General features: G+C 41.1%; 1 protein-coding gene across 1 annotated transcript in view; it reads right to left on the bottom strand.

Annotated features, from left to right (window-relative positions):
* vat1 (vesicle amine transport 1) overlaps nt 1–16,612 on the bottom strand; it is a 34,656-nt gene that overhangs the window by 12,363 nt on the left and 5,681 nt on the right. The window contains exons 2-3 of the mRNA XM_008417000.2: nt 13,731–13,938; nt 193–363 (exon numbers count right to left, since the gene is read on the bottom strand). Of these exons, the coding sequence (XP_008415222.1) occupies nt 193–363; nt 13,731–13,938 (379 nt within the window). The remainder of the gene's footprint in view (nt 1–192; nt 364–13,730; nt 13,939–16,612) is intronic.

Raw genomic sequence — 16,612 nt, 5'->3', positions numbered from 1 at the left:
AACTGACTCCCTATTYGCTGCCACTCTGACAGCCAACTGTGAGAAACTGAAACAAAAAAATCTTGAAATATCYAATGTCAAAACGCGTAATGCTAGCAACAGAGGTGTTGTTTTTTTGAATCGCATTCTCCTGTGGAAACAAAATCCAAATTTAGGACATTTAATCTCGGCGGATGCTGAGCTCTCGTTCACCTTTTGGACTGATCTTGCGGACTTCCTCCACRTAGTCCTTGGTGCGATAGTCGATGGCATGCGTGACCCCGCCCTGACTGATAGCCTCATGTTTGCTTGCTGACGCGGTGCCGAACACGGTCACATCTTTCACAGTCTTGCACAGCTGAGTGGCTGCGATGCCGACGCCACCTGAAGAGAGGGGAAAATAAATCAACGGTTAATGCAGGGAAACGCATCTGTTGGCTTTCAATCAATCAAATCAATCAAATTTTATTTGTATAGCACATTTCAGCAGCAAGGCATTTGACCTTTCGTCTCCACAGATTCTCCTTTCCCGGCTGGATTTTAGAGTTTAGTCGTCAGAGAGGCTTATTCAAAATGGTTTCCTCTTTCTSTTGTTGTTGTAAACATTTGTATTTATGAAAACCACCGGTTGTCTTTCAGATGCATTAAAGAAAGTCCAATTTTGGTGACACCATGTTTTCTCCCCCCGGTCGACTGGTCACAGAAGCTACACCAAAACTCATTTCTAATTGGGCGATCAGTCCTTTGTGATGGCTCCTCCCCCTAAAGAGGCTGTWGTGTGTGAAGACAACAGCGTTATTCATTTTCCCACCACAAAGCGGTATTTTATAGTACAATCAAGYAATTATGTTAAATTGATAAAAATGGTMTAAATATAAAACTATGATTTCATAATTTAACTCCTTGAAATTRGGCCTCTGTCTCTTTAAGAAACCTTCTGACACTCCACCATCAGGAAGTCATCACAACATCGCCCCTCTATTAACCCTTTAACAACGTTTTACCAGTGTTGCACTGAGAAGTAGCTCGCATAATGAGCTCAGCAGATCTACCAAGTGTTTGCTAATTGCTGCTAGCTAGTCTGAAGGAGCTCCAAGGAGGAGTTGCATCCTCGACGATGGTACTAGACCCAACAAGAAAGAAAGTGACCRTCAGAAGACACCCAGACTGGACCCATTAACAAGGCCTAATCAACTGTTACAAAATCTGATTGYGATGAATGTTTTTATTTTTTTYCCCCCTCATTTGTGTGAGTTCTACACATCTCAGGCAAGTCTTTAAATCTTAACTTTTGCGAAATATGTCACCCAGTTCCAGTCAGAAAGTGAGGAGGCCAAAATCCAAGGATGAAGAAACACATTCTGCTGTTTTGTTCAACCTTGAACTGGTAACACAGCTGTTTGTTTCCAAAGCGATTTCATTCATGGCTGAGAAAACGTGCATATAAGGAAACCAAGACGCTTCTGGAAAGAGAGATGAACAACACAACACAACACACACCTCTGGCCAAAAGTAAAGCAGCTTTCACTCTCCTGTTGCTGGCAGTTTTAAACCGAAGCCTGGCAGATTAAGACAGTAGYTCCAAAACATTATTTTGTCTTTCTGATTTTAGGCTTTAAATCCTCTTTCTTTTTGTCTTGATTTATTCTTCCGCAATAAATAAAGTACCTGAAAGCTGGAAATAGACGAATTGTAGAATAGCAGTTAAACCATCTTACTTTCTTTGGTTTTAATTGATTGTAATTGGCAAGATTGTATCTAATGTAAGCTTAAGTTAGATATTCATTTTCAATTTGGATTGTTTCATTAATAATGATTCCTAAGAAAAAGAGGTCTCATCTTCTATATAAGTGCAACTATTGAATCAATAAAACTCATGCTTCAAAATAAATTAATTTTACAACAATTTAGAAGATTAAGACAAACTTGATTAAGATATGAACCTTTGTATCTCTTAAACTATTTGGAGCAAAATCCTCCACAAAATGGAGCTCGACAAGAATTCCCATTCGACGCATATTTTCGGGGCCAGGTAAATTTGATTTGCATTATTTATTGCGACAAACAACCAAGTCAATAACAGAGTGGATGTGTTTTCGCCCAGGGGTATGTATGAGGCATATTAAACACAATTACATTAACTCAGCTGGCCCGGGGAAAGTAAACACCCACACAAAAGACAAATACATCCAACTCTGGAGAAAGTACCTTTTGTCACCCTGTGGTAAATCCAATTTTGCAGTTTGCATTCTCAAGACAAACTAAAGTACCAGAAAAACACAAAAGTAGCTGTAAGAACAACAACAACAAAAACTTCCACACTGACCAAGACTTTAAATACAAGTAGAGGTTTGGACTATGTGCATTTTTCTTTGCTGTGTTTGAATGCCGTAGCCGGTGTTTGCAGAAGGAACCGTTGCGAGGAGTAATAGGTTACCGATAAGCAAGTGGCTTGTTTGAAATGAAAGCTGACTGGAGGGGCCGAGGCTGCAAGGCATCCATAAAGGTCACTCAGGCCTGACCAGGAAAGAGCACATCTTATCTGATACCAGAGAGAATAAAGGAGCACAGAGCAACAGCTGCATTCAATAACATTTACTTTTACTGGGACTAGATGGAAAATTAAATGTGGTGAGAAATATGCACACCAAGAAAATGAAGAAGAGATTTCCACTTGGACTGTGTGCGTTCTGAGCYGATTTTAGGCATGCATGTCAGCTTTCAGGGGAGAATGTTGTGCACTGGATGATGCTTGTGCACCTCTTGTCCCTTCATCTGAACATAAATGTTTCTGAGCCAGTGAGCCTGTCTGATAGCACAACTTCCTCAACCAAACCCAGGCAGCTTCTCTCTGTGGCAACATGGCTGCATGAAAACACAAAGGCAAACAGCGGCGTCTTCAGAAGAAACGAAAGTACTGAGATTTACCGATATCATTTGGATACATGTTCAAGATAAAGCCGTTCTCTGGTAGTGCGGGTCATCGACGGGATCCCGTGAGATGAACAGGCCGGCTGCTGCATCACTATAATCGCGCCTGTTGATGGTGTTAATGTAGCTGAAGAGAAAACAAAACTCAAGGCTGTTGCTCTTGGATGCGAGCGCTGTCGTGGCCGCGTTGTAACAGCAACCGTCTCTCCTCGCTCTCAGTGAGAAAACCGAGTTTGTGTTGCCAAGGTAACCTCAGCCAAATTGCCAGCAATGACAGAGCAAAGGGAACCATTTTGTCTCATTGACTGCTCTTCCTTCGGGCACGCAGGCGCAAYAATCGCGAGTTTGTCAGCAGTTCGTTTTTGACAGCTACAGCTGAGCATTTGTCTTGAGAAGTCGCCTGAAAAGGCGCCGTATTTCTAATGATTATAAAACACAAATGTACAAACACGAGGAGAACTTTGTAATTTCAAGGAGAAGACAGAAAGCTGTCAGTCAGTAACATCTCTCATGGACAGGTATAAGGTGTCCAACAGAATCTTATATGCTCACATTTAAATATTTAACTATAGTAACTGTCATAAATTTTGTGTTTTCTGTTCGCTGCAGCTGTGTAGAGAAACGTATCAAATATAAAAGCAGAAATCATTTTCTTTTGTACAAAAAAAAGGAGAATTTGCTGCAGTGCCTTTCAAAAGAATCACATGCATTTCATTGGATTTCTGTGTGACAAATACAAAGCAGCACATTATTGTGAAGTTCAATTATATAAAAATCTGACCATGAATGAAAATGTGAAACGTAAAGCATATGTTTGATTCAACACCCAGGGGTCAATATTTTATACAGCAATCGTTTCCTGCATTGAGAAACTAAAGTTTTTGACAATTCTTCTCAGTCAAACTAGAGGGAAAGTATCAGTGAAGAGCAATTTAAAGTATTTAGGTCTGGACTTTGACTGGACCGTTCCAACACAAGTCAATGATCTGATAGAGACCAGTGGTTCTAAATCCTAAACAAATCATTCTCCAAAAGTWAAAAATGGGTGATCAACAGGAAGTAATGAAATCATTTGAAYATGATGTGGTGGAGCAGAGACGCAAACAAACATGGAGGATTCACTGGTGTTGTATATCTGGTTGAATTTCCTCCTGGAAAGTGAACCTCTCCTTCCGTCTCGGATCTTTTCAACACCAATAGTTATTTTTCGCAGCATTACTCTGTTTTTAGCTCCAGGTCCTTCCATCTTCCCAGCAAAAATGACCAAGAAGCTGCTGAAGAAAAGCCAGGCCACAGTATGATGCGACCACTGCCACAGTTCAGTTTTGTGGACGCTGCGTTTAAGGCGAGACGCAGAGCTAGTTTTTCTCCATACATGGCATTTTGAGTAGAGGTAAAAACTGTTAATTCTTAATCTCAACAACAACAACACCATTTGTGGCAAACACTAAGCAAACCTCATTGCTTTACAATTGGCTCCTTTTTGCCACTCTGTCATAAAAGAGAAATTTGTGGAGTAGATGATAATTGTCCTCTTAACAAACCTCTACTCCTCTGATTAATGCTCCATTTATTCAGCCTCTCAGTTTAATTGGATGGTCATGTTTTGGTAGGTTTCTAGTGGTTTGCATGTTAAAATACCAGACTGAAAGGTGCTCTGTGACGTGTTCAAAGCTTGGAATATTAAAACATTTCCACAGGCCCTAACCCTAYCTGCTGTGTTTCTTGGTATTCATGATTACAGTCTAGAATCGATGTTATCGAACAAACCTCTGCGGTCATTATCCTTCCACTTCTGAAATACGCACAACGTTTTGTCCAKAAAATCCCCCCACACACACCTTAAAGCCTGYTGTTGTAATGTGATGTGGTGTGAATAAGCTGTATGAGGAACTGTACATTATTTTGAGACTGTTTTCAGGCAGACTGTACCCGTTTCTGAATCCCATGGGAACAAACTCCCATGTGTCCAATCACAAGACTGCAGAACTGTGCCAAGAACCCCTCAGTCCACYTCACCTCCAATCAGACACGCACATCCATACATACACACATCGCAAAGGCAAGATAAGCTTCCTTCCCAGTTAGCTGCTGGTATCTGCTAATCTTCACAAATATGCAAGGATTAAAATATTAGCCTTCGGTTTCTGCATTTACTTGTTTTTCCCCCTCGATTTACATTTTTCCCAGCATGTCCTCGGAGTCGAACCATCTCTCTTCGGAGGTTACGGCTTTAAAACTAGCAACGAAGAAGAAAAGGCAACCCAAACCAATACTTGCTGCTATTTGCAGTTGTTCTCCTCAAGATTCGATTTAAGTGTTTACGCTCGAAGACAAGGACRACCCAAACATCCTCCACCTAAACGGAGCACAGAGGGGGTTTTGTCTTCCCCCACAATCCTTACGTTCTTGCATTTTGGCACAAATTGTGCCCCACAACATGGCTGTTAGGAGCGAATTGGAATTTTCCCCAAAAAACACACAGAAGGAATCCAGATTGAGACTGAGGCCTCTATTATTGCTCCACACCCAGTGGTTCATCAGAAAGAGGGAGGGTGGAATGGACAGAATGTGCTAAAATCTGTCAATCAAACAAGGAAAATGATATTCTTGTGTTTATTTCCTGAATAAATGTGATGATCACAGTGGTGGCCGTGCGTAATGAGCCGTGCTGTGATGTCAGGTGTTGCCATATTGTTACCGTCAGCACCAGAAGATGGCTGGCTCCTCATCGCAGCGCTCCGCTTTCCTTCTTCTTAGCATATTTTTTTCAACATATTTGCACATTTCCTCCCAGACTTGTATCTTTTCTAACCTATCATTAGGTTGTGGTGGTGGCTTGCAGAAAGAATGAAATAAAAACATRGAGCAGAGCATCTCTTTTTAGCCAAACTCCCAGTGGCAACATTACAACACGGACAAGCAAATAAATGACCGTTTTATTGCGGATGGAAAAGATTGAACGCTGTTCAGATACCAGTGTTAGCATAATGAGAGGAGCTACAGTTGGGTGTTTGTGAACGTGTACTTTTGAGGTATTACGCTGCATTATGTAACGCTGTTGTTTTTCTTGGATGTGTGCAGGAGTGTGGGCTTGAAATGCAGTTCAGTGTGCTCTCTCTCTCTTTCTCTCTCTCTGAAGGTGATTTTCATAGAGGAAGTTCATTTTTAGTGACTGGGTGAGTGAAGGAGGCCCTTGTAATTTCCTCCGTTAGCATTCTCGTACCATATGACAAATAAAACCACGAGCTGCAGAAAACTAATATTACAGACCTGCATGCAGAAAGAGACATGCACAAACTCCTTCCCCGTCTTCACGGTTGCAAAAGCTGCTGCACACAAGCAGGTGTCCTAACAAAGGCTTCGCATCCACCTGTGATTATGTGGTGGCGGGTAGGGCGGGTGGGGTGGGGGGTAGACGGGGTCAATTGTCAAAAACTGCGGCACTGAAAGCGCGAAGGAGAAATGTGATTGGAGGGCTGGGTTGGAGGTTGCCCTGGTTTCCTTCCACTATCAGCGCAGCTGATCTGCCGCCGGCGATGGCAGGCCCAGGGAACGCRGAGACGGTTCAACCACACAGCCCAGACTCCCGCTCAGTGGTCAGAGTGGATTAACATTCGCTAAACTGGGGTAAGGAAATCATTCTCAGACACTTTTGTCACAGGCTAAGAGAAAAACCTCATCCCTAGAGTCGTAAGTACAAATGAGCTGATGCTCAAGCGACATGAGACTGAATAATAAATGAGAATAATAGCATATCAAAGACTCCAGGGAGGAGAAACAACAAATAGATTGTTTCATTTAGTTCCCAACAGGAAACAAAACAGAACTTTGAACCATTCAGCCCTAAAAACATCTTTGACTTGTCATTCCCCCCCCCCCCCCGCCCCAACACATCTGCAGTCAGCTACGCACGGAAGACAGAGACGCCCGAGGCTCTGCCTGCAGGGTTGACAGCAGCCATGAATATCCACACCAGGCTGCAATTCTCATTTAGCAGAACCAAGACATCCAGCCACCTGTCACACCCACTTTACTTTAATTTGATGTACATGGCGGYATGATGGATGCGTTTAAAGCAAACTTGCAGCAAATACAGTGCTGAAAACATTTACTGCTACCTCTAAAGATGCGCAAGAATATTTTGTATCAGAAGGGATAATCTCCCGCTGGAAAATTTAAGAGAAATCCAACCTTTGAGTCCATTTGAAAGATTTACTTGATTTATTTCTTTTACACTTTTCACTCTTGTTCAGTTCACTGTCAAAGTCTGCAGTTTAGAAATGTTAATGTCAAGAGTTCATGTTGTCATTCACTCTAACAAAGTTCAGCTGAAAGAGAAACAAGCCCACAGCATCACAGATCCACTACCATATTTAACATACAGGAGGTACTTTGACACAAACTCACCCTTGGTTCCTAAAAAAGTTCATTTTTACTCTCAAGGGCAAAGAGCTAACAGTTCCAGTTAAAGTCTCAATAGCATATTGAAAACTCTAGTAAGCTTGTASCTSGTATTTACCTGCCTACTGTTGCTATGGGGACTTTGACTTTAAGCTCCTTTTGGAGATTTAAAGTTTTTGCTATGGAATGACAAGCCAAGGTTGGGTCTTTGTCAAGCTCATTGAGTGAGTGAAAGAAATKGGATTCTAGGTCATCTGATCTTTATCCTCCAGAAAAACAGAAAATTCTGGATTACTTACATCTAGGATTGYGCAATAAATCGATTTTATCAAATTTTTTCCCACAACTGCACTACTGCGATTTCCATTGTTCAGAATGATGTTAAATGATGTTRTTTATTAGGACTTTGAATTCAGGCCATTTCACAGGAATGACTTGAATAAAAACCTTTTTTTTATGATATTTTCTCTTTCTTAAGGAAAAATGTGAGGGGAGAAATGGATTAAAATTGAGAATTTCAAGCCCCAATTATATCTATTTTATTTGTAACGATTGTTGTTTTTTCTTTATCACATGAGATGCTCAGGCTTGAGGCTTTTCAAGCAAATGAGTCAAAAATGAAAAGACTGTCCTTGTAAAAAGTTTACAACTTTAAAGATACAAAACTACAAAAAAATTGTAAGAATAAAAATTACTTTACAAAAATTACTTTACATTAGCTCCACAGATTAATATTAGCAAGGACTTAAGTCCTTTAGTTCTGACCACACACAGTAGCTGGAAGCCTCTCGCTTTAAAACCTGGAAGCTAATCCTCAGCATAACCCAGTAACTCCATCCAAAACCTGAAGATTTCAAGCAGAAGCAGCTGATTAGTGGAACTCATGAATGTCAAGTGTACGGATATGTTGGTGGATTTTACCRATTACATTATTTAGCGAGCCAAAGCACCTTACATAACTCTGGCAATTTCGGAAGCCAAAATATTAAGAGGATGTTCACTCCTAATCAAATTATGCATTCCCCATCTGCAGCACAACGGCACTTCATGTTGGGCTGCATTTACTCCAGAGCTCATAAATTAAGCAGAACCGGACGTCATCTTTGTAAGCAGCGGGTCCCCATATGTATGCAGGAATGTGTAGTGTGGGTGTGGTGGCTTGGTTGGCGGGTCGGGCCTAATAAACATCAGGACYAGTTCAGGGAGAGGTCAGAGGAAAAACAGTTGGCCGCGTACAGTGSAAGACCCACGAGATACATCCAAATGTCGTCCAGCTTCCCCCTCCGCCCAAAAGCCCCCGGGGGGAGAACAAAAGGGAAAACGTGCACACGTTCCCAGATGACGAGGGACCGCGGCACGGATATGGTCGAGGGTCACGAGGAGGGAGACGAGGTTACGGAGGGCTGGAGGGGTGTGGAGGCGGGCAGCGGAGGATGCAGATGTGCGGTGCGGTGGAGAGGAGAGGCACGATGGGAGGAAATACAAGAAGCTATTGTTTGGAGAGAAAAGATAGGAACGSAGCCACGAGAGAGGCAGCTGAGGATTATTCACCACAGACATACAGAACACCASTCAGACATTCCCAACTGGTCACCTGATCGGGAAAGGTCACCATGCTTTTCAGGAAGGGATGCAGTTTATGTTGAGGTGACATTACCTGCAAACATAGAACAATGGAGAGGCTAAAAGCAACTGAAGGCTGACGCATCATCCTTCTTGTAAAGGTTTCCACGACAGAGTTCAGCAGGGCGGAGATGCAAAAAAGACTTATCAGTGGAAACCCAACCCACAAGTTCCATGACTCTCAAGCTGTAGTACAATGACCACTAGAAGTATCGTCTTTCATGGTAATTGGAGAAAAATTCYCAGTTCCATCTTTCAAAGGAAGTAAATTGCAATGTTAAGAAACAGTATTGATATTTTGTCACCTTTAATGGTCTCAGATTGTTGAACAAATTAAAGAGAAAAGATAAGCTGASTAAATGCTAATGGCTTTGTTGAGTAAAATGTGTATTTCTGACATAAAGACATGATTCAAACCGACCTCGCACGATGTAAAAGTTCTTGTTCTTTTGCACATTTACACATTTTGGCTATTCTGTTATGTCAGGCTATATGATCAGCTAAAACAGGTTGTTATACTCAGAGTGTTAATCTGTAACGACCAGCAAAGTGAAAAAGTAATATTTTGTGCAATTATCACATTTACTTACAAACCTGTGCWGGGTTTCACACTTATTTATTCTGTATTGTCTCTTTAGTTTGTATGTTAAGATCAAAACAATAAAGATATAATTTAACTGTAAAAACAAATGTGTTTCAGTGCAGCAGCATTAGGAAGAATTGATGCTGTCCTGGTTTTGAATTTAAATATTTATGTGAATATAATGACATTATAAAAATGGTAGTTCATATTCAAGGGTAAAATCTACCACTTTTATATCGGTACATATAAGTATGGACTAAATAACCTTGTATTTGTCTATATGTTTTCATAACAATAAATAGTTGCAGCTTAAGACTCTAAAAAAAATCCTTTATCTCTATCGAAAAGTAATAATTACCTTTACAGGATTTCAAATTAAAGGTTATTAATGTTAAATTCATACTTTTGTTTTATTTGCTACTTTTGAAAACATATTTTTGCATGTGCAACCTCTAAAATTTATAAACTATCTGCGCTAATTGTCAAAACACATGTTTTGAGACACAGCTTACATTTTTCTACTCTGTTTACAATAAATCATCTCCTTAACTGAAAGCTTGAGGGGCTTTGGGGATTGAAAGAAGCCGGATTATTTCCCCAAAGCGATCACATCAGCAGATTAATTTGTTTCTAGAACAATCAGGTCAGTCATGAAGCACAGACAGGAGGAACAGCCCCCCCCTCAACCCCCATCCCGCCTCGGGCGCTTACTAGAAAGCAGTGAGTTGGAAGTACGTGGCTGCAGCGATAAGAAGCTGTTGATCAAGGCCTTCAATGAAAGATCACACTGCATTAAATCACGATGATTACCACCGCACCCTGTGACTGCGGGTGAAAAAAATAAAAAAAACAAATCACTGCCTGCCTCTCTTTGGCACTACTGTTACTCCTCATCTGTGCAAATCGTTCACAAGCTGATCTCATCCGTGAGCTCAACATTTTATCTTTATTCAGCCGGAGAGCAAGATGTGTTCGGGAACGACAGACGCATAAATCTGCTTCTCTTTAGCTGGACGTGCAACTCAGGAAGTCTTGAAACGGCGGYGTCACGATGTGATGAAACCATTAACCCCAGAGAGGCAGCAGGTAGCGCCGCGCTCCGTCAGACAGGGTGTGTGCMGAGTTTGTGGCCAGGTTGGAACTTTTCATGCCCTGATTGTCTGTAATTATTGTTTCTCAAAATTACAAAATACAAATGCATAAAGAGAAAGAAGCAAACTTCTTCTTGGAATGGTTGTAAGAGAGAAAAAAAAAAACAAAAAAAAAAAAACAGGAATGTGTGGAATTGGGGAAATAGCGGTGGTGTTCCACATCATCATCATGTGATACTTAAGTCAGATAAATGTCAAATAAATATTCTTATGTAACTTCAAAGTACGTGCAGGGAATAAGATCACCATTATTAGGAAARGTTACGGCACCAGAAGCTTTAAATGAGCGTGTGAGGAAAGCCCCATTAGGCCGAAAAGTAAACAAGACTGCAAATTACCGAGAGAGGTTGCGTTAGTCCGAAAAATGTAATTATTCTTTTTCAGGCAAAAACTAATTTATTTCACTACAGAACCAGATTAAACGACGACTTACCCTGAAACTTATGTATATGTATTTATCATTTTATAAAATAGAGACTAGCACAAAACGAGACAGCAGTTTTCTGGGATCTATCTTAGAGTGAAAAATGTTTAGCTGGATAAAACACAAGGAGATCACCCTGACGAATCAGGTGAAATAAGGAAAACAGCTCAGATTCTCCAACAGATTATGGCTGAAAGCCGCGTAGACATCTAATGGTTCTGCTTTCAGCCTGATGGCAACAGTTCAAAACGTCCGCAGAGAGGGTGTGAAGAGCGTCTGACAACATTCRGAACCAAATTCAGATTCTGAAAAGAGCGTAGAGACTCTAAAGATGTTCTCAGCTCCCTTCACAATCTGCTGCAGGACTATCCTGTTGAAATGCAGTGTCAAAATCCCAACTCCTGATGTCCTCAGGATGCCTTACAAAACATAACATAGGAGTAAAATACAAACCACATTTTGATATTGCTTAATACTCCTAATGTTGCTATATGTGTGGTTTCTGCCGCAGGAGTTGAAGRAAAGCATCTTTAAAAAATGTTTTTAGTAACTGAATGAAGTTTGCCAAACTTACTTTATTAATGTTTTTTAACTTGAAACTTACTAAACTAACTTTAAATGTAATTTCTTGTGACCAATTGTTCTTTTTCTTCAGTGTAGTTTTTTTTTCTTTGAAACCAATGCCTTACTTTTTAAAACTTTAAAATAAAAACAGATTTCAAACTTGGGTTTATTGGAATTTAGATTCAGGTAAGTAAATTTTAATCTTCTTAGATTAGTTTTGGTAATTTCCAATAAGAGATTTAACACTGTACTACTGATTCTGTACTTTTTTTTTTTACCCTCCCATGTACCTAATTTTTTCTGGCTACAACATAGATATAATATACACATAACTGTTTCTTTATACGATTCATAAAAATAACTGCCATATCGGGGGATYCAGTTAAATTGAAATATGTCAAGAAATGTGACTTCTTTTGGTTTGAAAGACCTGGTTCAGAAATATAGCGAAGCCTGCCTGCCATTTCTTTTACATCATCACATGAAAGCTCAGCGCAGACGGGCCTACTGCCTCCCAGCCTCCTTCAATCTCTGGCCCCGTCACAGCAGATACCTTTGATCTGTCTAATCAGTGAACATCAGGAACCATTTTTGACAGAATCCTGGGTGGAACATCTTCTCCACACACAGACGCTCAGCATCCAGCTCCATGTGAACCCAGAGATGCTGGAAGCTGATGTTTAGACGGGAGCTGGGAGGGTGGGGTTCTTTCCCACACAAGGTATGAGGAAACCTTGGAATATGGACGTGCAAACAATCTAGGCATGTGTTTTTGCAACGCTAATGTCCGTMCGGACAGCTGGAGAGCAAAGACTGGCAGCCTTCCCTGAGAAACAAGAGGTGATCCTCTGCCTAAGCCAGCAGGGAGAAGAGTGTTCAACCACATTTCCAGAGTGTTCCTCCTATAGGGAGCATATTCTACACAGAACGCTGCAGCATGTGTTCTCACAGGGGTGAATGACTTCAACTGGATGTGATATGATAAACGCAAACATTTGGGATTCGTAAAACCGCCGGTCCCACGGCTACAACGTCGCTAGCCGTTGATGTAAATTGCAGAATGCTAACACTTACAAATGAATTCCTGTCAAYGTAAAGGGACATGCRCACCTGCACTGGCAGGCTCCCAAGGCTCTTTATCATTTTGTTTTTGTTTCCCATCGAGAAAAAGGCCAGATTTCATTATGTGCTCTGAGCCATTCACACCCACACATGCTGTCCCAAATCTAAACGCTCCATTCCTAGGTCCTCCTGCACATAAAAAGTGGGAATGAGAGGCAAAGTGAGAATTTAAATATCCTTTAACTAATCACCTCCTCATTCCAGCTGGCCTGATGATGTACACACACACACACACACACACACGCACGCACGCACGCACGCACGCACGCACGCACACACGCACCCGCACACATACAAAAACTAAAAGCTTTCAGGCTCATCGCGCCCCCAAACAGGTGCCTGCTCTCTCTCCGTCTCCATGTTTCTTCCATCAACTCAACCATTCTGAACTTTGACCTGAAAGCACAGGTGACAGGTGTGCTTGCATTAGTGCAGTCATGMTGGGAGGAAAACACTGAACTACATCTCACACCAGTGAACAGWGGGACCTTTTCCAACAGCTTTGAGATCATTGCAAAAACAGATGCAGAATGTGAAGTGGCCTTATTGCATTAAGGGTTTTAGGTTTAATGCAATTATGAGAGTCTAGTACTTTTTTTAATTTAAAACCTATGTTTTTCATGGTATGACTTAATATTCCTATATGGACTATTTTAGGCCATTTAGAGGTTCCAAAATGGRAAATGAGCTTTTAAGATTGTGCACTTTGAATGTTAGCACTGATTTTATATCTCCATGTAATTTTTGTGTTATTTATTCATATTTTTACACCAACCTGTAAAATGTAAAATGATCACAGAGACAGAAAAGCGGAAGAAAAAAAACAAAAACAAAGACATTTAACTTTCAGTGTTTAAATTTCCATTTCACTGAATTCATACATTTTTAGTTAATCCTCACATGGCTCTGTTAGCAATGGACTGGAAACATGTGTGAGGCGRTGCTGTACCTGCAGCAGCATGGACCAGGACGCTCTGGTTGGGCCGCAGGTTGCCAAAGTCAAACAGCATCAGGTAGGCGGTGATGTAGTTGACTGGGAGGGCAGCTGCCTCCTCGAAACTCATCCCGTCTGGGATGAGGAAGGTGTGGCTGGCTGGAACCACAGCCACCTCCTGCCACAGCCCAAAGCGGTTCAGCACCATCACCTTGTCACCAACCTAAAAAAAAACAAGACGGCGAACGATGAGACGGACTCACTGAAAATCAGAAAACAAATGGTGCCGAGGAAACATTTATTATCTTGGCTCGTAATTCCTGTGACTCACATCCTGATAAATGGATAAAACGATCCCATAACTTTKAACTCTCTGGAATTTTYGCTGTTACTTTTCTAATTTCCTGCATGGGTTGGCTGTGCAGCAATGATATTGCTAGCTAAATGGAAACACCTTGCAATGATTTGGGACAATTTTATTTTAAGGCTATTTATGTCCAATTATTTGTTTATGTAATACTTAGTACATTTTATTTAAAAAAAAATTGTCATTTGCTCCTGCTTATGTGGATGTTTGTGGTTTAGTTTTTGCTCATTTTTCTGTGGAACAAAACTAGAGCATAGCGCATATAATATTCTAAAGAAAATCTAGCTTAGAAGCTGAGATACTTTGGCTGGTGTTTGCAAAGCAGCCAGGAAAGTAGAAATCAAATCCTTTGGCACTGATTGGCTTTACCCCCCCAAGAGTGGCAACAAGGAAAACGATGGGGGCTTATGTTGTAGTGCCATGATAGTTTAAACTATACATATTCCACACTAATATAATATGACAATTGACAAACATGGTACTTTAAGGCTGTGGAAAAATGAGCAAAATCTTGAAGTCATTGGTGTCCTACCTGAACTGTTTCTTTGATACATTTGTGAAAGATGCAAATTGCATGCAAGCCTGGTAAGAACAGGAAATATTGTTTGCTCAGACAAGGTCATTTGGTGAAAAAAAAAAAAAAAACAGGCATGCAAAGGTGCAACCGTAAGTAGAAAATAAAATCAAATTTGTATGGCGGAGAACATGGATGGTTTTAATGGCTCAAATGTCAGCAAGAGAAAAAGTAACAGAAGAAGAAAGTACCCAAAACAAAACATTTTTAAAAATAGAAATAAATGTGATTAGGGATAAAAGATTAATCATGACGAATTGATTATTGAAATATTGTCAAATTGTTTAATAATCAATTAATACACATTCAACATATTTGGGCCAGYACTTAAGCCAAAACTGTACAAAAACTATATACATTTTGCATTGAAGATAATAACACTTTAGTCTGTAAACATGTYTTTTTCCAAWACTCCTAAAGTGTCATAGCATTCACTTCAGGAATGCTATGACACTTTTATTCTCCAATTCAAATAAAGGAACTGAATAATTTGTTCGCATCTTTAATGTATTTGTCTTACTGTAGATCAAAAGACTTACGTGGTTAAATGAAAAATCTGCAGAATGTAACAACATTTTTAACCATTTAAGGATCAGAATAAGTCAACAGAATAATCGATTACTGAAATAACTGTTAGTTACGGCCCTTAATGTAATTTTCACCAACAGTTTTGGTTCCTTTACATTTTTAAGAGCAACATGTAGCAACCTGTGCGTTCCCATCTCCTCAGCACCCAACCTTTCCTTATCAAGGCAGGATCCTCAAATACACAACTGTCTCTTTCCAGAAGAATGAGCCGTGATATAAACTTCCCCCCCAGGCCCAAAACCAGCCAATCAGGGGAGCTCACTCGAGGGACACAGGAAACAGAGACGACAGCGGCATTATAACTCTCTTCCTGTTTTCTTCCTCCCCCCCCTTATCCAGTCCTCCCAACATAGCCTCCCCTCCCACCCCGTTTCCATTCTCCTCACTTTTTCTCTTCCCTTCTTTCTCTTTCACTTCCTGAGTCGTTTTCCTCTTACAACTTTAGAACGTCTTCCTTCCCCTTTTCCAGTTCCCCTCCGTCTCATCCTGTCTGTCTTGTGTGCCGCTCCCGCTTTCATCCCCAGCTCCTCGTTTTGTTGTCTTCTTTCTTCTTCTCCCCCCTGCCCCTTGTGAGGAGTGTCCCCCTTCCATCCCTTCTTCCTCATCAGCGYAACAGGACAATGGGGCCCATCTTCTCCCCTGGCTTCTCTCCACTCATCAGCCTCCCTGCCAGATTCTTCCTCATGGCTGAGCATAAGACAAGCCCTCTCCTCCTGGGAACAAACTCTCTCTCCGCCCGGACCTCTCTAATGGTCTGGAGGGAGCCATGCGTCTCGCTGTCAATCCTCTCCAATTAGAGAGATTCCCGTCTCGTTCTTTCCGAGCCCTCGACTCGCTGTCATTTGGTTTACTTTCTAAACTATATATAATTTAATTTTGTTGCTGTCGCTTGGTTTCTTTATTCTGTCTACATCTCCATCTTTTYTGTCAAGGCGTTGGAGTCTTCAAACTCATCAAGCTCACTGGATAATWGGGGTGCAGTGCGGTACAAAAATCGATATGCGGGGGAGTTCAGGCTTTTACAGGAAAAAAAAAGAAAAACATGACTCACTCAGTCAAAAGGATCTGCCACCATTCTTTCRTGCCCATGCAAAGCATGTGAGTTACTGTCAGTCATACAGACACATTAGTAGGAACATTCAAAGGCAAGCAAAAAGGCCTTGTGACACTTCTGTTTCAACATCTTCACAGCGTGACACAGAAACACGCAGTCACTTCTTGCATTTCCTCTCAGCTCTCTTTCTGAGCAGTCTCAGTCGGGGTCAGGAGCGAGGGGGGAGGTCACCGAACAAAGACACTTCCAGTTAACTTTATATGAATAGACTTAATCAGATGGTGATTCAATTTTGGGGTATGCAGCGCCCCCCC

The sequence above is a fragment of the Poecilia reticulata genome, linkage group LG8 (genome assembly GCF_000633615.1).
Source record: "Poecilia reticulata strain Guanapo linkage group LG8, Guppy_female_1.0+MT, whole genome shotgun sequence".
In the NCBI taxonomy this organism is placed as follows: domain Eukaryota; kingdom Metazoa; phylum Chordata; class Actinopteri; order Cyprinodontiformes; family Poeciliidae; genus Poecilia; species Poecilia reticulata.
The sequence above is the reverse complement of the archived record's forward strand: the minus strand, read 5'-3'. Positions and strand labels throughout refer to the sequence as shown.